Genomic DNA, 25,025 nt, shown 5'->3' with positions numbered 1-25,025 from the left:
GAAGGTATGCAGAGCTACAACACGAGCTTACCTATGATGTAGCTGTTACCATGGTTAAAGGCGCCAGACCTTACGTCGAAGCACGGGCTCTTAATTTGGGAGTCGGAGCTACAAGGTCATCTATGCTACCATGGTTAGTAGTGTCAGGTTTCTCTTATTCTTTCAGAACCCATAGTTTTAGTTATAAGTAACGTGGTAAGGTGGCGTCAAGTAGACCCAGGAAGGCAACAAACAACTTTGTCTTGCCTTATTCCCCCCTACCCTTCTGGAAACAAATTGATGCCGTCACGCTACCGTGAGAAACACCGTACTTTTCGAGTATAAATAATCGTCGGTATTTGTTCTAGGTGGCTTACGTTAAGATCAGTGGCTGCAGTCGCATTTTTAGGAATTTTATGAGACGCAAGTTCATTTTAAAATGAGATTAATTAAAGTTCTGCGTTAAAAGGCTGGAAACTGTGAGTTCGTAACGAATTGTAGTGTTCTGGGTATCGCAGTATCGCCGGACACATACCTGGAGTCGTTTAACTCGTATACAAACCTTGAGAGATTGTACACGAGTTTTAATTTTCTTCATTCTTATGTGTTACTTTAATCAAGAATACTAAGATGAGTCAGTTATGAATATCAGTTTTTTTCGTCCATGCCAAACAAATTAAACTTGCAACTTACTGCTCTTTTGTTTCATGAGTAAGTCAACACCGAACGTTATTGTCATTTAATAATGTAGTTTTCTCCAGTTCGTGATGTTCATTAACCTCTCCAGGTGCAATAAAATGAGCATGTTGTTAATACACTTCTCCTGTTTTAAAGGTCACTGCAGAAACTAACGTAACTTGTTCTGATCGGAAGGTAATGGGGAAGAGAGAGGAGGGAAGACCCAATAAAGCGTTAAGTACCTTCTGTGTGCGTAATGCTCCTCATTTGAGATATTGCATTTTTCTCCAGACAAGAACCTCTATTTTTGTTTCCTTCTGTTTCCTTTAAGTAACGCAGCATACTGTCTTTATGTACGTAACTTGCTTTACTTGAAAATTTCAGGTTTTTTCAGAGTACGTAGCCTTCTACACCAATCAAAATTTGCTGTTCATTTCTCTAGTTCTCTCTGTGCGAAATCACTGGTTCCCCAGGCACATTATGTTACAGGTGTTCTCTCAGGTTTTGACCGTTGATGTAAACTTGTTCCATTTTATTTATGTACACGACTCGTATTGTTCGACGATATCCGGTTCTCTTCGTACTGCTGTTTTTACGATATGTATATATTGTAATGGATTGGAATTCTTTTGTGAATCAGAATTCACGTCACTTTTCGATATATTTTTTTTTATTTTACACAGTATACACCAATACAATACTGGACATTAGTTCATTGGTGCCCAATTATACGTCTATACATGAATAAATTACTAGACATAAGTACACTTATACTTCTCCCTATAAGAGAACGTCCGGTTCTTTATTTTTCAGTATTTCTCTCCGTCTAAAGATATCTGGAGTTTTCTCTGCTTCAACTTGTTACCTCTTTACTATCTAATAACTTCTTTCTGCGTAAAATCCCAATTATTATTATTATTATTATTTTATCTAAAGGAATTGCTTTTTCACTTATTTTTTCTCCCCCTATTCGGATGTTGACCGTTGTATAATGACTAGTTTGTTGGATCACGGATCGAAGGGCCGAGGGCTTGGGACATGACCTGTTGAATACACTACGCGGTGTGGGCATGTTCTAAAAGTGACAGTCAAACCTGTTATTCGGTTCAAAGATCCGGATAAAGTACTTATGACTGTGGATACTGCTTGTTTGATTCTCTCTCTCTGGTCAGAATTTACAAATAGGAACGACTGTACGTGAATTCTAGGGAGCCACTGTTATGAATGCTTAACCCACGTGCGCATACTGTGACGTTTGCATTAAAAACTCCGTTTTTGTTTTCCTTGCAAAAGTAAAATACATTTGAAAATGTACTATACAGTGTCATAGATATTGTGTTGAAATACGATAACTTAACATTTCATTTCAACTCCAGTATAGAAAATGCTGGAGTTCTGGTTTATAAGCGCCTTCATACATTCTATTCAAACGTTTAAATAATGAGCGTTTGTGACATTTACTCATTTAATGAGAAATTCATTCTACAAATGTATGTGACGAAAGAAAACTAGATACATTTCTCGAAATATTACAGAAAGAAAATTAATATTCTATAAGACTGAGTGAAATGCGGCTTTGTAACAAGTTAGCTTGTTTGTTTGTTTTGGAATTTCGCACAAAGCTATACGATGGCTATCTGTGCTAGCCGTCCCTAATTTAACAGTGTAAGATTAGAGGGAAGGCAGCTAGTCATCACCACCCACCGCCAACTCTTGGGCTACTCTTTTACCAACGAATAGTGGGATTGACCGTCACATTATACACCCCCACGGCTGGGAGGGCGAGTATGTTTAGTGCGACGCGGGCGCGAACCCGCGACCCTCGTATTACGAGTCACACGCCTTACGCGCTTGGCCATGCCAGGCCCAACAAGTTAACTCGTTCAGACTGAATTATAGAATTCGTTATTCGTGCCTCATTTCTGCAGAAACGTGTCTCGCTCTTTGGGTCTTTGGATGCACTAGAAGAGTAATATGTGAACTTCCACTATTCAGTCAAACAATAGTTGCCCAAGAGTTGGCGGTGTATGTTGCTATCTAGCTGCCTTCCCTCTAGGGTATCGGCTCGAAGCTTAAGTGAAAATTCTAAACAGAATATTTTTACGTACTATTGTAAACTGCTCAACGAACAAACGTTTCTTGATCTGGCATGACCAGGTGGTAAGGGTGCTTGATTTGCGGGTTCAAATCCCCATCACACCAAACATGTTTGCCGTTTCAGCCGTGGGGGCGTTATAAAGTCCCCATCAATCACACTATTATTTGGTAAAATAATAGCCCAACAGTTTATGGTGATAACTAGCTGTCTTTCCTCTGATCTTACACTGCTAAATTAGGGATGGCTAGGGCAGATAGCCCTCGTGTTATCTGTAAGTGGATTGAAAGAAGCGTGTGTTTTTTTTTTATTTCACCCTATGTTACTTCGAAACAACTAACGTTATTCAGTAAGTTGACGACTTAAAACGCTAAAATGTAGGACTTGATTCTCCACGGTGACCACAGCATACCAATATGGCTTTGCTCTAAAACAAACAAACAAACAAATTAAAGAAAATTGCCTGAAAGTGCCCGGAGGTTAGGGCTACCTTCCTTCTAGTCTTATTCTGTTAAGTTACGAACGGCTAGCCCTTATAACCCTCATGTACCATTGTGCGAAATTCACAAAACAAAGATAATTCTTTATGGTCGTGTATGTACTTGTTCTCTCAACTTGTACCAAGAAACGTTGACATAATAATGTGTATATATTATATATTCATTACAATTTAAGAAATATTGACATATTCTGTGCATAAGAAAGACATCCAAACGATGCTATGTGATGCATTTCTGGATTTAAGTGTAAATCTAAACAATAACCTATTTGCGTGTAATCTCTCTGTTCACGTTGAGTCACTAGGACTAGTTCATTTTCACCGGGTGAAAAATTTTAAACTTAAATCAGTGGTTATGAATAAAATGTTTAGTCAAATATGTCAACAGATAGTTACAACAGAAACCTCACATCTGTTTAATAAACCTTAATGTCAGGTAAAGACCGACTGCAATAGCAACATTACATATAATAATTAAAATTTTGTGTTACAGATAACGCTGAGTGACGGGCCGCGAACCACGAAACCTTGGAAACCTTGTTGCCGTAAACCCCAAGTAAACTTTCTTAGCTGTTAACAAAACGTTATTATCGGACACGAATATATATATAATCTTATGCAATCTCTTCTTTAGTATATTTGTTAGTATGTAAAACGCAAATAAAAATAATATATCTACGTTATATCGTGTGTTTACGAAGACTTGTGTCTAGTAACAACTGGTTTACAAACTGTTTTAAAGTTATCCGTTGTTTTATCATATACCATGCTAGACAAATAAGGTATAATTGACAACGAAATCTTATATCACAGTTTTATAACTGATCGTCCCGACAAAGCAAAACAAAAATCACTAACAAAGCATCGACTTTATCGAGAAATCGATTCCATTTCTCAGTCACCTTACCTAAGAAGCTTTCGGATCTTGGCCTCTAAATAGTATAATCCGCAGTTTTACCTTTCCAATACGCCGTCTTTTAACAAATATCAAATATGTATATTAGCTTGTACGCTAAATGCTCTGCTCTGACCTTAGAGAAAATAGTATTTTCTCTGAAACAATGGTTCATGCTATTAGATGTGAAAAACAATAACAACAACCCTGTTTTATTTTATTCTTTAATACTAGAGTACAGTAGGTTATGTTTAAGATTATCTTATTTAATACTAGAGTACAGTAGGTTGTGTTTAAGATTATCTTATTTAATACTAGAGTACAGTAGGTTGTGTTTAAGATTATCTATTATTTAATACTAGAGTACAGTAGGTTGTGTTTGAGATTGATCAAGGTCTTTGGTTTCTGTCTTCTGTGACCTAGTTCGTGTTGTAAGTGCTGTTTAATGGCATTTTTAAACAGCAGGAACCATAACAAAAATTTAAACAAATGTAGTACTACATTTGGATTAAGTTATATTAATATGTAAACAAACATAGATTGGTTTTAATTTTGAAAAACAAATTAGCATGTGAAAACTCCAGGTTTAATCATGCTTATTGATTTGAAAATAATAATTGTGGCTATTCTGAAGATTTAGTTGTAGAACGTTGGTATAATTATCCGTATGGGCGGCCAGTGTTATTCTGTTCGATTATTTTAGCTCCTTTTTTTACGTTAGGTGTGCAATCTGTAAATACATGAACACTTAATATTATGTATCTGCAAATTTGTTTAAGTTTTGGTAAGATCTGTGGAATTTAGGAGAGATCTATTAATCTTCATTCCCCTTAAGACTTTTTAACATACAGTATACATACGTGACTTGTAGGAAAGTTTGGCCTCTGTCACTTTTACGTTTATTATTTTTTGTCTTTGCGACGAATCACTTAAACTTCGTAACGTAACCTTTATTAATGAATTTATTTCTTCATATCTTCCATACTCATAATACACAAACTTGTTCTTATTTGCAAACTAACTTGTTTGAAATTTATTTTTAGGAGAATTCATCAATTATCAGTTGCTGATATTTATTTGAAATGGTTGATAGTTGATAGCTAGTTACAGATTATATCTTTAAATTGCCGAGAACTTAATATTTTTTATCAAACATATTTTGAATGATTAGAGTATTAGAGTAAATTTTAAAATCAAACATGTACTCATTATTTTAAAAAGAATCACTCTGAGTAAGCGTGTCGGGCTGCGTCTGAGGTTCAAGACGCGATGACGCTAAACATACTTCGCACTTTCAGATGTAGTGGGCGCGTTATAGCAGTGAGAGTCAGAACACTTGAGGCTACAGGTGCTATTGGATAATTGCCCTCTCTTTGTCTGACTATTACGTTGAAAATGCCAGTTAGTTGTGTCGCTTTCAAAAACTTGTAATTTCCACGTCATTCAGAATTTTTTATTCTCGGCCCAAGTTTTAGCTGTTCTAATTTATAATTAAAAAAGCCAAAACTGGGTAAGCACTTTGAATTGTTTTATGTGTGTATTTTTAGCCCAAGTTAAGGTTCAGAATACAAGAAGTACTTTACTTGCTAAACGTACGTAACGTAAAACGAAGTTTGTAAAATTGTTAACTTTATCAGCCATTAGAAAACGGACAAAGCGATATTCCTACCTATATCATCAAGACATACGGTGAACAAATCCCGTAGTATTTGTCCAAATTATTTATTTTTCTGTAATTATATGATTCTCTTACGAACCTCAGTAATTTTGTAATCTAAATTATTAGAATATTTATAGAACTTGTTTTCTTTAACGAATTTACTTGTAAATAGAACTCGCGTATTCTCCCACTATAGTGAAAGTTTTAAGAGTATGCAAGTGTAAGCACAGAAGCAACTGAATTTATTAGTAAGCGAAATCAAAATATGCGTTTTATTTTCACTTTTGATCTTTATGTAACTTAGGAATAAGCACACGACAAAGCGCACAAAAGATTAGCAAAAATACCCGCACCACGAGTGGCATTTATTTCGTTTGTCCTGAAAGCTCTACAAAATGGTTACCTTTCAAAAGAATAAAATTCTCAAGAAATCTCGTATTTACATTTCTTCAATTTTCAATATTTTCTTTTATTCTGGAATGTTTTCATTTTCTCAAAGGAAATAATAAACGAATTACGAAAAGGGGTAATAAGGAAGTAGCAAAAGAAAATTGAAGTGAATGAAAAACTTGGTGAATGGTGAAATGAACAGTGAGAGGATTTAGTATACCTCTGGAACAGCCGAAAGTTCTATATCAAATCTTCACAAGTAAACACCATTTGTAATACCAGTACCTACATCAGAGGCTGTGTTCCTGTACATGATACTATGCCAGATGTCTATAAACATCGTAAATCTCAATCTGCGGCATTGTCAGTAATCGTTAACGGCTGTGTGATTTCAGTGAAGATAATTGAATAGAACCTGGTTTCATTTATTTTGTTCTGGGACATCGTATATATGTTAACCTTTTAGCGTCTTGGATCGTGTTGACGTTCGATATTATTAAATCATGTATTCGGAAATTGTTTGAGTTTAGATAAAAAAAAAGTACAAAACTGCCTACGGAAACTTAACGTGGTGCGATTATTCAGTAAGACCAGAGCTGATAAAGCTTGCACTGAATTATTGACCAGCTGTTTGACGTCATAGACCTGTAACTCCATAGCAACCTCTGTTCAACAACAGTTACCAGTTGTACCATCCCAGTACACAGTTGTTAAGATGTAGCTTGTGGTGCTGTGAAATCGATAGAACGGTTAGGCCCAGCCAAAGGTGTCTTTAGTGTCAGTTACTGGTATGGTAATATTGCTCAGTTTTGTTATTGTTTTTTTACCCTAAGTTGGAGTAAACTGATGTAATAATGCAGTTATCTTTGCTACATCAGTAAGAACTGTATAACGCCACTGTGTCCAACACGGTCGCCACTCGGCATGTGGCGAAACCGCTTTGACATGTAACGAATTTGTGTTTTACTTATACTATTTTTTTTTTAAATTAAGTAATTCTGTCAATAAATAATTTAATACATTATTAGGCATTTTTCTACCCTTCGATATCTATAAAAACACTTTTGTTTTTTGTCATGTGGCGAAAATGTTAAAATGTTCACCACAATTTTGACGATTATGAAAAGAAAACTGTTGGACACCGATGGTGTAGCGTGTTATGTGTTCTACCTAAGAAGTGCCACTTCGCATTTTAGCTTTTAAACTGCTCGTTTTTCGTCAATAAATGAAATAAAATTAATTATTTAATTATTATTATTATTTAGATCGATTATTTGGTAGAACAGAGACAAAATGTTACCACCTACCTAATATTTTATAGGATGCAAGAAAACACGCGAAATAAGAATAAATTAGTTTTATTGGAAATCATGGGGCCTAAAAGCCATTTTATACAAAAGCTTATTGTCAATACGACATAATGTTTATGTAGTTTCGTTGAATTTTAAAAGCGCAATCATTCAAATGATTTGATTTTAGAAATTGAAATTTCTACCTTCTTTAAAACATAGAAAAATTGGAAGATGTGTTCTTGTGCAATTGTTTGTAGTTAAACTCAAAGCTATGTTGTGCCCAACAAGGCTATAGAAACCTGGTTTCTTGCATTATAAATCTTACCGCTGTGCAACTGAGGTTCTTTTTATTATATAAATTTATAATAACTTTTTATTAATTCACTCTGATCTAAAATCAATAAGATTTTTTTCCTTTTTAGAAGAAACACGAGGATTTTTGTGAAGAAAAAATAACGGTGCACGAGAACTTTCAGTTTCGGAGAGAAGCATTGAAACAAACAAAAATACGATTTTAGATTTATTAAGCATTGTACCGTAACGCAGCGTGGCCATTTTGTTTTAATAACTAATACTATTTTGGTTTACAACTCGTACAAGATCTTACTAGACTGCTTCTTCCCACATTTCTTGTTGTGCGGTAGTTGTTATTAAGAAAATGGCTGACTTGATAGGTATTTCACAAAATCAAATAGCTTTGACCAAGTCTGGTCAAATGCACAGGTTTATTCTGTTTAATGGTTGGTTAAGAGATGAAACTAGTAACGTAGAGAATCTCTGAGAAGATTATTATAATTGATAGAGAAAACTGAGCCTGAGAGTAAAGATCTGATCGAGGTGTTGGTTTTAGTGTTAATGCTTGTCTGCGTGTACAGTAATAGTTTCTAACTTTTTCATGCCGAGTACCCTTCAATAAACAGCGTATCCATGAAGCACACAGTATGTCATAAAAAAACTTTTATTAATGAAAAGTTGAATAAATAAATAATGATTCCAAGGTGACTCAAGAAAACGAAAACATTAAGTATAAACTTGAGAAATACTTTGATAACTATCGGCCCTGCATGGCCATGAGGTTAAGGCATTAGGGTCGCGGGTTTAAATTCCTATCACACCAAACATGCTCGTTCTTTCAGCCGTGAGGGTGTTATAAAGTTGCGGTCGCTCCCACTATTCATTGGTGAAAGAGTAGCCCAAAAGTTGGTGGTGGGCAGTGATGACTAGCTATCTTCCTTCTAGTCTTACACTGCTAAATTAGGGACGGCTAGCGCAGATAGCCCTCGTGTAGCTTTGCGCGAAATTCAAAACAGAAAAACAAAAGATAACTCAATGAGATTGCCTCCGATTTTGAGGCTTAGAGTTTACCGTTTTCTTTATCTTTCCACAGATTTTCGCGTATTCGTAGAAATACACGTAGAACAGTTTTAGAATCATTTTACTGGAGGAACTACTACGTTAAAAATTGTGATCATAGAAGTATTATCAGTTTTAACCATTCGATAAAGAAAATTAGTTACTTCACTACCTACCGTCAGTAATGTGCAAATTTAATGATTCATTTAATAAGCAGCCTCTTTTATTCGTGAGTGATTTTTAGTGGCAGTGGATGTTTAATTTCTGGCATGAAATGGCTTCTATTTTCGCCACGCAACTGAATGTCATTTATCCGAAAATACCTAGAACACTCCACTTTTCACAAAGTATTTTAATTTCTAAACTCTATAGCAGATGGCGTTAGCAATGGTATCCAATTTTCTGCATTCTGTTTCACGGGCTCGAATGATCTATTGTTTGAAATACATTTGGTTACTCGAATTACAACGGTGCAAAAACAAATTTACCAGATCAGTGCTTTCTTAACTAGAAGTAGTGGAGTACTGTTTCCTGTCGGAGTACCTGGCGCAACTGGGTGTATAGAAAAAGTTTGTTACAAAGACTCGTACGGTGTAACAGGTGAAGAAGGAAACGGACCTGCGTCCATCAGTTTATTGTAGCTACAATTGTCCGTTAAACCATGATTTCGAGATAACAAACCTTAATCAACTGTTTCCTCTAAAGTTGATTTCTTTTTTCTCACGTAAGGTCTATACAAGTTTTGTTAACACACGACAGGTTTGTTTCTAGCGCCCGTAAAGATACTGGTCGCATGCTTGTTTCTGCTTGACCTGAAACGAAAAAAAAAAAAAAAAGGGGGGGTGAATAACTTTAACCAAACTAGATATATTTTATATACTTTTAAAAATTGCAAACTTGTTTGTTTTGCTTTTAAGTGCAAAGCTGCACAATGGGGCCCTCTGTGCTGTGCCGTATCAAAACCCGATTGTTTATGATCAACAGTGTGCAGCAGTATCATTTGTTTATTGTCGTTGTGACCAAGTGTTTGTTTGTTTCTTACTTTCTTTCTTTAATTTCGCACAAAGCTATACGAGGGCTATCTGCGCTAGCCGTCCATAATTTAGCAGTGTAAGACTAGAAGGACAACTAGTCATCATCACCCAGCGAAAATTTTTAGGCTATTTTTTTACTAACTAATACTGGGATTAGCCGAACATTATAACGGGTTATTCAGAAGGTGGATTCTCGAAAATTACTCCCAGCGACCGTTGTAATTTGTGTATCTTGAACAAAGATATAACCACAGTAACAACGGCTTTCTTTTACTAACATCACCCAACCACATACAGAGCCATTCACGGGTACATGTGGTCTGACATACTGTCGATTTCGTTATTTATTAACACTGAAATATCAAATTCCACACACACAAGTAAACATTACTAGAGAGACGTCCGTGTTCCCCGCTGGGTCAGGGGTAAGTCTATGGATTTACAACGCTAAAATCAGGGGATCGATTACCCTTGATGGACACAGCAGATAGTCAGATTTGGCTTTGCTGAAATAAAACGTACGCACGCACGCAAAGATTGATAGCAGTCTACTAATGTACAATTTTTAATCTTGAACATTCCAACAGATTTTGAAAATAAAAACACGACTAAAATATGGTTGGCTAAATAAAGTATATTTTTATGTTAGTCATTAAAAATATCCTTATAATGTTGAGGAATCCATTATTTTTGAAAGGGAAAACTGCACATCGTATTAAAATTTATTTAGGCTATGAGAATAAATAAATGTGTTTAAATTGAGTTTCATGTGTTCACCATTTTCAAACCACAGCTAGAAGGTTGTAAAAAAAAAACAACCAAAAACCAACCAACCAACAAAACCTTCTCAACGAGACTTTTGCTTGAACAACGAGATTATGTGTTCTTATCTAATGCTCGAGCCCAATAGCCTTATCGTAATACGCTAGTTCCAGACCTGTTCCCTGCCGCTTTGTCTTCTTGAGCTCAACCTGTCAGACTTGTTAGGGAACGTTAACCTTTAGAGTCGTGATGTCTGTGCTATGTCGGCGTGATGTGGGTGGCTAAGGAAATAATACGAGAGTAGGTTATCCATGTACGTGATTTCCACCCACTTCCAACTTAACAACTCTAATGGTACGCCATTTTTCAAGTTTTTTTTTTTCAAATTTTTTATGCTTGTGTGGCGGGAAAAGGTGTGTTACTCCTAGGTTTAATACACCAGTCAGACCCTAATATTGTGATAGGTAGCAATTTATAAAGCCTCAGAGAATCAATTGAATTGTGAAAAGTTGAGTGACCTTAATACGCCTAAATCAACAAGCGTACCTACATATATGGTACACGTAGAACGAAGTTTTGTATGCCTATCTGTACTAACTACAACTTCTAAAATCTTCGTGCGACCAGACGTTTCATTCCAAATCTGTTCCAACACAGAAAACGTATTTGCTGGTTTAATGAGTTGTGTTTGAACGGTGCGTTCTAGTGTCACAATTTTTACGTAAAATCATTGACGATGGATTTATTTTCTACTCCTCAAGGGGGCGCTTTTCCCATCACCTTAAATTGGTTTCAACTGTTGTGAAATAATATTTTAAGTAATTATAAACATATTAAAAGAACAAAGTTAGAAATATGAAAATAAAAATAACTAAGTAGTGATAAACAAATGTAATAATTAAACTATTCATTAATAAAAACCATTAACAACTTGAAAAAAAAATCGAATACGATTTGTAAAAGTAGTTTCAAAAACTACGTTCAAGGTTTTTAAGTTGAGTTTATATTTTACTATTAAGTCTGCCCTCAACCGGTCGTTCCTGAGGTCAAGAAGGTGGTGAAAAGAGAGAAAACAATATTTGTTTAAGTCCGCGTATCCATGGTTCGTGTTTTATTGCCCGAACATTGCGCTCAATATTTTGGGTCGCGAGTACATTATAAGGGGGACTGTCAAATCCTAAAATTTAATCAGGGTAGCCCAAGAGTTAGCGGTGGTTTGCTATTGATCTCTTCTCTCTTGTCTGTCTGTTAAAAATTATTGGCTATTGTGTAACGTTGTGCAAATATTCGAAACAAAGAAACCAGGTGTATTACACATCTCATGTTTGCAATGTGCTGGAATAAATATGATCCTATGTATTGATTAACAAATCAAAAGTAGGTATTAGCAAAAGGAAACTATTTTCAAAATTATACTTTCATAGTAGAGCGAGCCGAAACTTTCTCATATCATACACGTTCTAATGAAGATGTAAAACTGTATGATGAGAAGTTAATGACTTTACAGTTTTAACATAACTTTCCCCTAGAAAAAATAAAATAAAAGTTAATATGTATTTTAACTTTATGTTGTTTCATGTTCATTACATTTTTGTCAGTCTGTTTCACGATTACTTCTTTTTGTATTCATCTAAAAGAACTACAACCTTAAACACACATTTTGATAAATTCAATAGCAATGTTCTTATTTTTCCCTTTTTGAAATGTTAAATACGCTTTAAAAACACAAGTGTTATACAGTTAAAAAGATTTTCGCGATAGAAAATTGTAGGACATCTTTAAGTGCATATTTCATTTATGCGATGTCAATATAATATAACATTCAATTTCAAACCCGTGTTCGGTGATGCTTAAAATATAATTTCGTTACTGGAGACGCGTGTTGACGTATTCGTAACAAATACTTGAACAAGTTGTGTTTTCATTGTATTTATTAAAGAATACAGTAAAGAAATAATAATGAATAATATATCTACTTGTATAACTTTGAAAGAGGCAACGTTGACTGACAGTTGGTTCACTATCTGAATATTGCAGTATACCTACACGTTTTTTAGGCTTGAACACTGGAAGCAACATTGACTGACAGTTGGTTCACTATCTGAATATTGCAGTATGCCTACACGTTTTTAGGCTTGAACACTGGAAGCAACATTGACTGACAGTTGGTTCACTATCTGAATGTATATCTACACGTCTTTAGACTCGAAAGGTGGAGGCTGTTAGTTAACTGCTTGAATACTACAGTATGTGTCCACAAGATGTAGAATGTAGTCCTCTCAATTTTTTGTCTAGCCCACCTCAATCTTCCTATCGAGAACAGGCTGTTGAACATGCTCGGATGCCTTTTATTATCTTGAGCATACTTATGTAAGTGTTTTGAATATATGTGAAAACTTACACAGGTGAGGTGACTGTTGGTAAATTGAGCATACTTACGTAGATGTTTGTTATTATGTTAAGAATACTTGTCTATGCTTGATTAGCATACTTTCGTGGATGTTCGTTATTATGTGGAGAATACTTGTCTATGCTTGATTAGCATACTTTCGTGGATGTTCGTTATTATGTTGAGAATACTTGTCTATACTTGATTAGCATACTTTCGTGGATGTTCGTTATTATGTTGAGAATACTTGTCTATACTTGATTAGCATACTTTCGTGGATGTTCGTTATTATGTTGAGAATACTTGTCTATACTTGATTAGCATACTTGCGTAGATGTTTTATTATGTTGAAGATACTTGTGCTGTTTGATTAGCATACTTACATGAGTGTCACTGATATTGGGTATACTTATTTAACAGTATTATATTGAGCATATGTAACTATCTGTGTTATACTAGCATATTTACTTCGACTTCTGTTGTTTCACTGATTTTACTCTTCTGTCTGACGTACCCAACCCTTCTGATTAATCCTGGTTTTGGGGAAGGGCCAGGTCTACGCTGGAATTAGCATATATATTATAGTTTACATATACATTTACTTTATTTTCTATCATAAGTTCTTAGTGCAGCTTGTGTAGTCGTCTTCCGTTGACGCTGTGGTTACTGACTTGCTCAAAGAAGTGTAAACTATTCTGGCTGGTTCATCAGTTCTTCTAAATTATGTACGAAATTAATTCAAGTTAAAATGAATTGTCGGTGTTAAATAACTGAATACTGTTGTATTATTAATTTTTAACCAAAATATTAATTGAAAATTTCTCAAATAAAATAGATAAAACAGTTCTTGTTCATACAGTTCGATAATATAAATAGCGTCTTGGGTGTTGTATTCCAGCCGGCCTGACGAACCACGGTCTTAAACGAAAGGTCTTGTTGCTACTGGATGTAAGATATGTAGCATGATTGATATATTGTTACAAATGCTTCTTTACTTTCACTCGTAAATTCTTAGAAAAGTTTACACAGTCCTTTATTATCCAGAGCATGCTTACAATAGTATATCGTTATATTGGGGATGCTTATGTTGATGTATTGGAGAATGACCTATGCAAGTTTATGTACTGTATCCTGAGACAGACTGGTCCACGAACATTATGTAAAGTAGTTTAAGGAAGACTGATCCACGAGCATTATGTAAAGTAGTTTAAGGAAGACTGATCCACGAACATTTAGGTAATGTAGCTCAATGAAGAGTATTCTTGCAAGTTAGGAAAGACGATTTCAGCTCCTTTACTGCCTTAAGCAGTAAGTTTTTTTCACAAATTTATTACGCCTAACTGAAGCATACGTTACTGATTAGTTAGTATATATTGTTGTATCAGTTGCTCAAAATACTCTCGTCTTAAACACTCGAAATGTCCTCTCAAACAAGTTTGAGGTGTTTAATTTTCGAAATTGTGACACTGACTTTAATCAGTTATATACTCTGTATTCAGTAGATAATTTAATAACGAAATATCTGCAGCACTTCGTACGAAGATTTTATCATATTTACGTCCAGGCAGAAGGATTTATTACACGTGGACCTCGTAAGACAAGATCTTGAACTGCTTGATTTTACGTTGGTAACGAACAGAAAGTGGGCAATTTTGACGAAGAGTAAACGAAAATTTTAAAGTCAGGTTGGAATAACAAAATAGTAAGTTTGGACTTGTTGGTAAAATCGTTTACATGTAATAACGACAGCATCGTACAATGTAAGAGTCAATGTAAATCTTCATCATTCAACACAATAGTTATTGCAAGACTGCATTGTACAACGAGTCAATGCAAGCCTTCATCATACAACTGACTTTAGTAAAGTAGGTCACGGATAAACTGGTATATTTATTGTTTGTTCTTTCATTACTCTCATACGCAATTATAATTTTCGTTTTATTTAGACTAAACGCACTATACATACACTGCTGGCCAAAATCGTAAGGCCAATGAACATAAAGAAAGAACGTGCATTTTGCAGTGTTAGACTCAACCACTATTTGAGTAGAGCTTCGAAAGATGAATATAACGAAAGGGAAAATAAATAAAAATAAAACACTTTTTTTAGCATGTAATAGGGAAAATGTGAACACTATGAAATTAGTCTAAATACTAGCAGGTCAAGCATTAGCGTTGCCAACATCTCCCACTGACATCTGTGTTACATTGGGTAAAAACGTGGCAAAGACTAAAAAGTTGACAGAGTTTGAACGTGGCAGAATTGTCGAGCTGCAAAAGCAAGGTCTCTCTCAACGTACCATCGCCGGTGAGATTGGGTGTAGTAAAACTGATGTTGCAAATTTCTTAAAAGACCCTGAGGGATATGGAACTAGAATTTCAAGTGGTCGGCCCAAGAAAATTTCGCCGGCGTTGAGCAGGGAGGATTCGATGGGTTGTCCGGCAAGACACCAACCGATCGTCGAACCGGATTAAGGCCCTTACGGGCGCAGAATGCAGCTCGAGAACAATAAGACGGCATCTACGAGAGGAAGGCTTTAAAAACTGTAAAAGTCTTCAAAGGCCACGCCTCCTTCCACAGCACGAAACAGGTCGGTTAAACTTTGCTGAGAAGCATCAAACATGGGACGTAGAAAAGTGGAAGAATGTTTTGTTCTCTGAGAAAAAAAATAACCTGGATGGTCCAAATGGATTCCAACGTTACTGGCACGATAAGGATATCCCACCGGAGACATTTTCTACAAGACACAGTGGAGGAGGTTCCATCCTGATCTGGGGTGCTTTCTCCTTCCATGGAACAACGGATTTTCAGGTTATACAGGGGCGTCAAACAGCAGATGACTACATTGGCATGTTGGAGAGAGCATCCTTATTGACAGAAGGCCCTCGCTTGTGAGGAAATGACTGGATCTTTCAACAGGACAACGCTGCAATCCACAATGCCCGCAGGACAAGGGACTTTTTCATTGCGAATAACGTGATTCTTTTGGACCATCCAGCGTGTTCGCCCGAATTGAACCTCATTGAAAATGTTTGGGGATGGATGGCAAGGGAAGTCTATAGAAATGGACGTCAATTCCAAACAGTACATGATCTTTGTGAAGCTATCATCACCATTTGAAATAACATTCCAGCCAGTCTTCTGCAAACGCTTATATCAACCATGCCAAAGCGAATGTTTGAAGTTATTCGCAATAAAGGCCGTGCAACTCACTACTGAGTCTTCTTGTTGGACATTTCCTACTCTTTTTAGGACTTCTTTTTGGTATGGTCTTAAACTTTTGACTGGCTAGTATTTAGGCTAATTTCATAGTGTTCACATTTTTCCTATTAAATGCTAAAGTTTTTTTTTATTTTCTCTTTTCTTATTGTCATCTTTCGAAGCTCTACTCAAATAAGTGGTTAAGTCTAACAACGTAAAATGCATATCTTTTCTCTATGTTCATTGGCCTTAAAATTTTGGCCAGCATTGTAAGAACGTTTTAACCAGGCAGCTTGTTTGAATAGTTTAGGAACTTAATAATTAGCTTTACAATTACCACTTACAATAGGAATGTCGTTGAAGAAAATTAATACTGAAAATCGTTTATATTTGAATAAGAAGTTGGCTAACCTTAGCGAACAGGTCAACAATGATATTGAAATATATTGAGTGGGGAGGACAGAAAAAAATCAGTATCGCATATTTGATTCCTCATAATTCGAAAGTAGAGTACATACAACGTCGTCTCTTTGTAATAAAAGAGAACTTGCTTTAAACAGAAAATAATAACATCGTGATTAAACAGAGTTTTGCTTTATTTGATTTTTATATCCTTCCATTCGAGGAGATAGATAGATTACACTTTTGAGTCGCACTTTAGCGTGATGCTACGTAATGTTTAAACTAATATTAAGAAGTTCATTATGACGAACTACTATAAAAACATCGCGTTTTGTTGTTGTTGTTGTTTTGTTTTTGTCAGACTGAGTATTCATGCAGGTTACCACGACAAACCTGCTGCTTCAGCTTGCTGACAAAAGTAGACGGCCTGCTTAATTTGCTTTGATCTAGGAGTACCATACAGTCATTTGGACCAGGAACCTACTGCCCACTTCAGTCTCTAACATGACCTTGACTTGCTTACAAAATACGAGTAACAAAATCAAAATGGTTTTAATAAAGTGTTTCCTTTCAAGTCGAAATGAGCCAAACTTTTAAAAACGAGTAGAAGAGGAGCATACATTGCTAAATATCTGGAGATACATGTTGGTTGCACTGAAATTTAATGTTTAATTCTAAACTCTGCCTTATTATTCGACTACCAGAGACCCACAAAATATCTGTGGTCAAATTAGTATTTTTATTGCAACAGTACTCTCTTTAAATGCAGGATTTTTAGATAACACAAAATTATAATCACAAACGCGAAATCTGAAAGTGCACTTGTCTTTAGTCTAACTTTAGTTAAGCCGTTATTAAGTGCGACCTAAATCGATATAAAGTAACACTAACTTATGTACGTTTTGTGCTTTAGTTTACAGCTCAACATGGTCAGGTGGTTAGGGATTTGATTTGCAATCTTCGTTCCATCAAACATGCTCGCCCTTTCAGCATCATGGTGGCATTATAATGTGACTGTTAACCCCACTATTCATTGGTAAAAAAGTATCCCAAGAGTTGATAATGGGTGGTGATGACTAGCTGCCTTCTCTCTAGTCTTTCACTGATAAATTATGGACGAATGGCGCAAAATTCAAAACAAAGCTATTACTTCAATTTTACTGCCGAAAGGCCCAGCATGGCCAGGTGGTTAAGGCACTCGACTCGTAATCTGAGGGCCGCAGGAATCCCCGTCACACCAAACATGCTTGCTCTCTCAACCGTGGGAGCATTATAATGTTACAATCAATCCCACTATTTGTTGATAAAATAGTAGCAAAAGAGTTGGCGGTGGGTGGCGAAGACTAGCTGCCTTACCTCTAGTTTTACACTGTTAAATTAGAGACGGATAGCGCAGATAGCCCTCTTGTAGCTTTGCGCGAAACTAAAAACAAAAAAAAAATTACTGCTGAAACAAATAAAGCTTTTTACAGACTGGACAGTGTGACTTTGTCATAGAGACGGTAGACTTTATATGTAGGTATAGCCAAAATATTCATTAGTTATAATTGAATTAATATAATTGAATTATAATAGAATAATTGAATAATTACCACACTAAAAATGAATAATGACAGTCTTAATTTAAAAGATGATTGCCACACGCTTTCACATGTTTCTCTACCCAAGAACCTCAAAAACTAGGCAAGTCACCATCACTTAGATATCGAACCACAAAGTGACCAACCCAGCAAATTGTTCATTTTTCTTGTTGTTTTAGTCAAGGTAATTGTACAGCTAGCTACTTTAACACTAACGTCATTTTAAGGCTAAACCATCTCTGTGTGTTTTGTGGCAGTGAACAATTTCATCGCTTAGTCGTAATAAGTAGTGGTAATAAAAAACAACACACAATTCTGGTGTAAACGATTACCTCTTGAAGTTAGCTTTCTTACAAAAATCCGGTGTTTCTTTAAAAAGCTCGAACGCAGGATGAAACAGAAATTACCAGCCAATATTCAAATTTTTGTTACATAAGTGAATCATTTTGTGATGTTAAAATTGTGGCAACCACTGGCTGTAGATTTCTCTAGACCAACTGCGACGTGAGAGTCTTATCGATCGTTCTGGAACCCAAACATAATAATAAAATATGTTCGATGTGGTAAATTAAATAATAGCTGTTAACTATTGAGTATGTTGGATACTCAGAAAGGCTTAGAGAAATCAGCGACAAAAGAAGTCAGTCATAGACTTAGAAAGTGGTCTGTACAAATGTTTTAATAAACGCAGAAATTAAACTCTGTTATTAAATAAGGTGTTGACCTTATTCGTCTGTAATAGTTCGTTCGACCTGTAACCGTAGTGGAAGATTCAGACATTTTTGACAATCAAGTTATGAAAAATAAGCGACCTTTGTACTTTCTAGATAATGATAAATGCTAACTTTATTTCTGCTAACGTTTCGCCACTGTGGCTTCATCGGTACTAGCACTAAAGAACGAGGTCCTTTCTCTCTTTTTTCTAACTTCGTTACTTTCACTATACAGTTACAGCAATATATATAGTGACATAAGTGTATGCGCCTTTTATTTTGGTCGCTTCTAATTTTAGTTCACCACTTAATTGTGGCTTTTACTTAAATTTTGAACTAGTTAATGTGGAGTGAGCATATATTTTTTGGCAAAAGAAGTACTGAAACGTGTACTTTACGTCTTTGTTTGCACGTTATCACTTTCACGAGTTAATTTCGTGCTTTATAGATTACTCTTTGTCTCTTCATGTGAAGTAGTTTAAATTTTAATTTTAAGCAAGTTTTTGGTTCTGACAACTTCGTCTGCGGACTTATAATGACGTTATAAACCGGGGTTCGATAGCCGTGGTGGGTAGACCACAGATAGCTCATTGTGTCGCTTTGTGCATAACTTTAAACAATCAAACTGACAATTAATTCCACATATTATCACGTTTTTTTTTTTTTTTCAAATTTCTGACGACTTAATTTTGTATGTAAGTTTTTGTCTTTTTCTTTCCTTTTTCCCAAACTCAGTTTCGAAATTTGCACTATTTGTATTTTTTTTTCACTGATTATACTGACTTGGTTTTGTTGTCTTGAAATGTTTACATGTTCTACAGTAATTTCTGTATGCTGAATTGGAAATTAATATCCAATACACCAACTGCGACGTGAGAGTCTTATCGATTGTTCTAGAACCCAAACATAATACAAAATTTTCAATATGGTAAATAATAATTTGATCTAAGTAAGAATTTTTTTCTTCACAATTTGTAAAGAAATCCTTACGTGCAAGAATTTTTTTTTTTCTAAATCTGTGTAGCTGAATCATGGAAAATCCGTTATTAAAACTAAAACAACGTTTATGAAATTTAAATCCACAGGCCTATGTTATCGAATTATTGAGTAAAAGTCTTTGTTTGTGTAAATAATTCAAACTTCTAGGAACATCAAGGTTTGTTTTCTTAATTGCAAAGAACAAGAAATATTTTGAATAACTATCATATTAGTTTTCAGTTGATTGCCTACTTACTAAAAGCTAGGCTATTCGTGGTCTTGCATTAGCATACTCGGCCTGTGCATCTAAGGATCCGTGGTTCGCAACCATTTGCTGGCTGCGAAAATACTGTACGTGTAGGAGTGTGGAATCTGTTCTAACTCTGTTATTTGATCAAACAATAACGCCAGAAGAGTTATTGGTGAGTATTTTTAACTAACTAGCTGCTTTTTCTTCTAATTTACCAGTTCAAAATTAGGGTTACATATACACACATGCAGTTATAGGCTGGGAGATAACCAACAGGATTTACAAAAGAGAAATATGGTTAAGTTTAAATCTGGCTACTAAGAACATTTCACACAGCTCATAGTATTTGCAAAGAAATTTTGGTTGTACTTGGCCTAATAGGCTCGGAGGATTTACGGTGCAAACAAACAAACACACACACACGGAGGATGTCTTGAGTTATAGATATTATATAGATTAGAAGCATATCTTGAGTTATAGCTACTAAGAAGGTCATGAGTATGTCTTGAGTTATAGAATTACCCAAACATAATTGTCAGTAAAGCAGTAAAGCTGGGATAAGTAAATATAGTAAAATAGACTGAAACGAAATATATTTTAGTCCAGACTTGCTGCTGTTAGTAAGATTTCGTTTAGAATATTGATATTTGATATTATTATGATTCATATCAATAATACAATTTGAGGCAAATTATAATATTTTTCGTTTTTGTTTTGTTGATAGAAGTATTTTCTTTAGAAATGTTATAATAATTCTAGATTGAACCTCAGAATCTGAACTCACCAATTATACATTCACTGAAAAATAGCCTAAGTTTTTCACCCTACATAATGATATTGTGATCTCTAGGTTTTAATAAGAGGAATGTTTTGTTGCTTAACACAGCCTGTAATTTGTATATGTTGGTAAATCCTGTTCTTTAGACGCTTCAGTGAGGACTAACTGATGATGGCCAATTCCTAAAACCTTCTCGCGGTTATATATCCTATTTTGCAGAAACGCGTGTTTGATGTTAAATTTCAACAGCCAAAACATTTATTCTTAGTTGATAAACTTCGTGTATTAAAGCAAAATACGTGCAGCGTTAAACTCAGAAGTTCCAGTGTAGTGGGAGCAGGCTAGTATGGGTTAGGTTGGGGATGGGTGTATTTCATTGTTAATTACTCATTCTAGCACTCCTTTCAGAAAAAAATAGTGAGTGACGTATTACTTTTGTAATACTATCCAGTATTAAAGATTTGAGGAATGAGTAGAAGATTGTTTGGAAATTTTATATTGTGGTCGTTAATATAAAGTTTAGGAAATGATTAAATTACACTGTCGTTACTGTTTCTTGGAGCGACTCCACTGTGGAGTGTGTTGGATAACTGTATGTGTCAACAACTTAGTTTACCAAAGTTTCTTATCTGTGTTATCATTTAAATATTCCTATTAATGTTTCACTTCAGATGGTTTTCTCGATTATCAGAAGAAACGGACCTTTTTTTTTTGTCTTTACGTCTCTGAACTTTGTAACAGTAAATGTAATTTTCTGGTCAGAATCAGTAGTTAAGAATGTCAACATCGAAAGTTCACGTGCTTTTCCTGTGCTGAGTGTTCACACTTGGTACTCGTAAATTAGGGGAATACATGTTGAGGTCACTGATAGTCACAGTGGAATGTTAATTTAATTTGGTTAGAATGAACAGTTGTGTATATTGAACAATGTGCCCCTTACATTTATCATACTAAATCTGTAAATTTTTGTAGGATATTTTTTACTTTAATAGGCATGTTTTGTTTTTCATTTCGTTAAGAAATACAGTTGAAATTTTACAGCAGAATGGTGTTTCACGATTGGTTACAAATTTGATGTCGTTGTGTTATATTATTTGAATAGTTTGGCGAAAACGTGATAGTGTATGAATACTCTTTGAAACGTGAAACAAGTTGGTAAAATTCCAATTTCTATGCATTTTGTTTCATCTACTTCATTTGTTTCTGTGTGTTTTGAATAGTTTGTTTCCAACTAACTAGTTTGTGATAGGTATTTGATAATACTTTATAGTTTTCTATATTTCTAGCTACGTTTTATACATTTCATACACACATAATTGCGAAAGAACGTTGAGTTGGAAATTAACTCTCTCTCTTTCTTTCAGAGAACTGAAAGCCATATCTGGAGAATGGATGCAAGGACTTTCATGCAACTCTAGCCGAAGAAAAGGTACCCGCTCTTCTGCTCCGGGAGACATCTTGTGGAAAACTCTCCAGAGTAGGTTTAGAAAAAGTATGTGAATCATCCGAGTAATTAGTTAATTTCTAAATCAGTCAATTTATTTTCGGTTTCATGAAACTATTGATAACGTTGTGACAGTAAAAGTAGTTTCAAGGCGTTTACAGGATATTACAGCAGTGTTCTGGGCTTCAAAATAAATTATTTTATTACAGAACAAAAATCATAAAGTCGGTAATTCTTAATTAAATATTTTCAGTTGTATCCATAGAGAAACATCAAGTTCATTTCTTTCTAAAAATTACGATTCACAGTAAGACTTGTTTTTGTATAGCATTATGAATGAGACTCGGAGAAATGATACTGTACAATTCCTTGACATTGGCTGTTTTCTTAATTCTAAGTAATTATACTTAAGTTGGAATAAGTCGCCTTAGAATAATGTCATTTAAGCGGACAATTGATGAAACTAAAAGTAAAAACTACTTCAGAATTAATCTTTTTAGGTTGCTCATATGGGAAGCTAAATAAACAGACAAAATGTTATTTTTAGTGCTCTCCTCCCCCCAATTGGATTCTATTTTAATAGCGGTAATTGTATTATGTCTAACTTATTATTGAATAATGTGCATATGTTGAAGGAACGTAATGGTCATTGAGATATAGATTGTGCAAAACAAAATACTGGTGTAACTGAAGTTTAGATCAAAACAAGTAAAAATTGAAACCTTTCCGTAATAGGGTTGGTAATCCCCTTAAACCTTAGCTGCTAATGGCAATATGAGATGAGTATTGGTTACTGTAGAGTATTTGGCAGACATGATTTGATGGATAGTTAGTTACTCTGAAGCATAGATGACTGTAAAACTTGTTATTGATGAAAGACACATGTATAAATGTTAAAAATAAAATTTCTTTAGCAGTGAATAAAAATTGTAAAAAAGTGTTACTGTGAAAGACAAAAAGTTTCCTGAGATCTGAATATTTCTAATGTTGGTTGATATGATAGATTGAGTACATTTTGAACCTACCTACTGATGAGTTGATTTTTTTTTTTAACTTGTGAGAGATGACATATGAAAGGCACCAGAGGCGAAAGAACTACTGAAGTGGAAACACCACGAACCGAGTTTTGGTCTCATTGAGTTTCTCGATAATTGCGTACATGAACACACCTATCATTAAACCCTGTATAGGGGGATAAGGCATCTAGAATTCAAAGAATCAGATAATCCTTTGAGGCTGCTAAAATAAACCGACTTTTGGACAAAACCAAAAGATTCAATAACGCTTTTATGGAGTTCCAAATAATTGGAGTTCATTGATTGCATACACTAAATGAAACATAGATGTGATTGCATGCTCGCCAACTCCAAACAGTGTTTGTGTCAATAAACAGTATTATAAATTATATGTTCAGTGATGCAATACATGTTAAAACTGCTTGGCTTCTTCATTTTGTTTAAGAACTCCTCCCTCCCTCCCAAAGCCTTTTTCCAAACACGTTATTGTTTTTTCTTGACCCACGGATCTTCCTCACCTTGTAACCAGCTATACTTCTAGTATGTTCTTTTCAAGAACTATTCATTGACTCCTTTCATGTTTTCTTCTTTCCTCTCTTTCATGCCATTGGCTAGATAATATCCATTTTCCCCCCAAGTTTGGAAGGAAAACAAACTTCACTTTGCTTACATGTCTAACTCTGATAATACCAAAAAAGAATTCACCAACAAAAATAATATTCATATCCTTTTCTGAGTGCGTTTTTCCCATTATGATGTCAGTACATACAGGGTCAGTTTTTCTTTTCTAATTTCTTCCACTTCTGAGCCGGTGTATACACTGTCAGTTTTTTGTTTCTAATTTCTTCCACTTCTGATGCCGGTGTATACAGCGTCAGTTTTTCTTTTCTAATTTCTTCCACTTCTGATGCCGGTGTATACAGCGTCAGTTTTTCTTTTCTAATTATCTTCCACTTCTGATGCCGGTGTATACAGCGTCAGTTTTTCTTTTCCAATTTCTTCCACTTCTGATGCCGGTGTATACAGCGTCAGTTTTTCTTTTCCAATTTCTTCCACTTCTGATGCCGGTGTATACAGCGTCAGTTTTTCTTTTCTAATTTCTTCCACTTTGATTCCACCATTTACACAATATCCGTAAATCCATCTGTGATTTTTACTTCATATAACAGTATTTGCTATTTCATATCCTGTGTATTTACAAACTACAAAACGTATTTGAATTCAACTAGAAAATAAGTGAAATAGTGGTACAAGTTTAAGTCAAAGGTCAAAAGACAGCGTTTCAACTGCGAGCTACTTTGAAGGTAATTTATGTTGAAGGTCGGAAGATACCCTTTGCATTGAAAACTGCATAGGAGATCATTTCTATGTCCCGAAGTTAAGGCCCCCGCGTCTAAGTGTGAAGGTAAAGGTTAGCTTTTCGAGAGGGAGCTCCTTTTGAAATAACTTCAGCAAACCAGGTTTGTCTACATTTCTAACGTGAATCTTTGTGTGAAAAGTATTTACTATTCCATATTTACACAGCTATGAAACGCATAATCGAACTTTAGAAAAAATAAATAAATTAAAAAGCTGTATTATACTGATTTGTTTCTTAAAAACCCTTCATGGTGTTTTTACACATGTACTATTTGAC

General features: G+C 35.0%; 1 protein-coding gene across 1 annotated transcript in view; it reads left to right on the top strand.

The window, feature by feature from the left end:
• LOC143222307 (uncharacterized) overlaps positions 1-25,025 on the top strand; it is a 188,539-nt gene that overhangs the window by 112,994 nt on the left and 50,520 nt on the right. The window contains 1 exon segment of the mRNA XM_076448661.1: positions 22,294-22,421. Coding sequence (XP_076304776.1) covers positions 22,294-22,421 — 128 coding nt within the window.

The sequence above is a fragment of the Tachypleus tridentatus genome, chromosome 8, assembly GCF_004210375.1.
Source record: "Tachypleus tridentatus isolate NWPU-2018 chromosome 8, ASM421037v1, whole genome shotgun sequence".
NCBI classification, from domain to species: Eukaryota; Metazoa; Arthropoda; class Merostomata; order Xiphosura; family Limulidae; genus Tachypleus; species Tachypleus tridentatus.
Note: the sequence above shows the minus strand (reverse complement) of the source record. Positions and strands in the feature narration are given on the sequence as shown.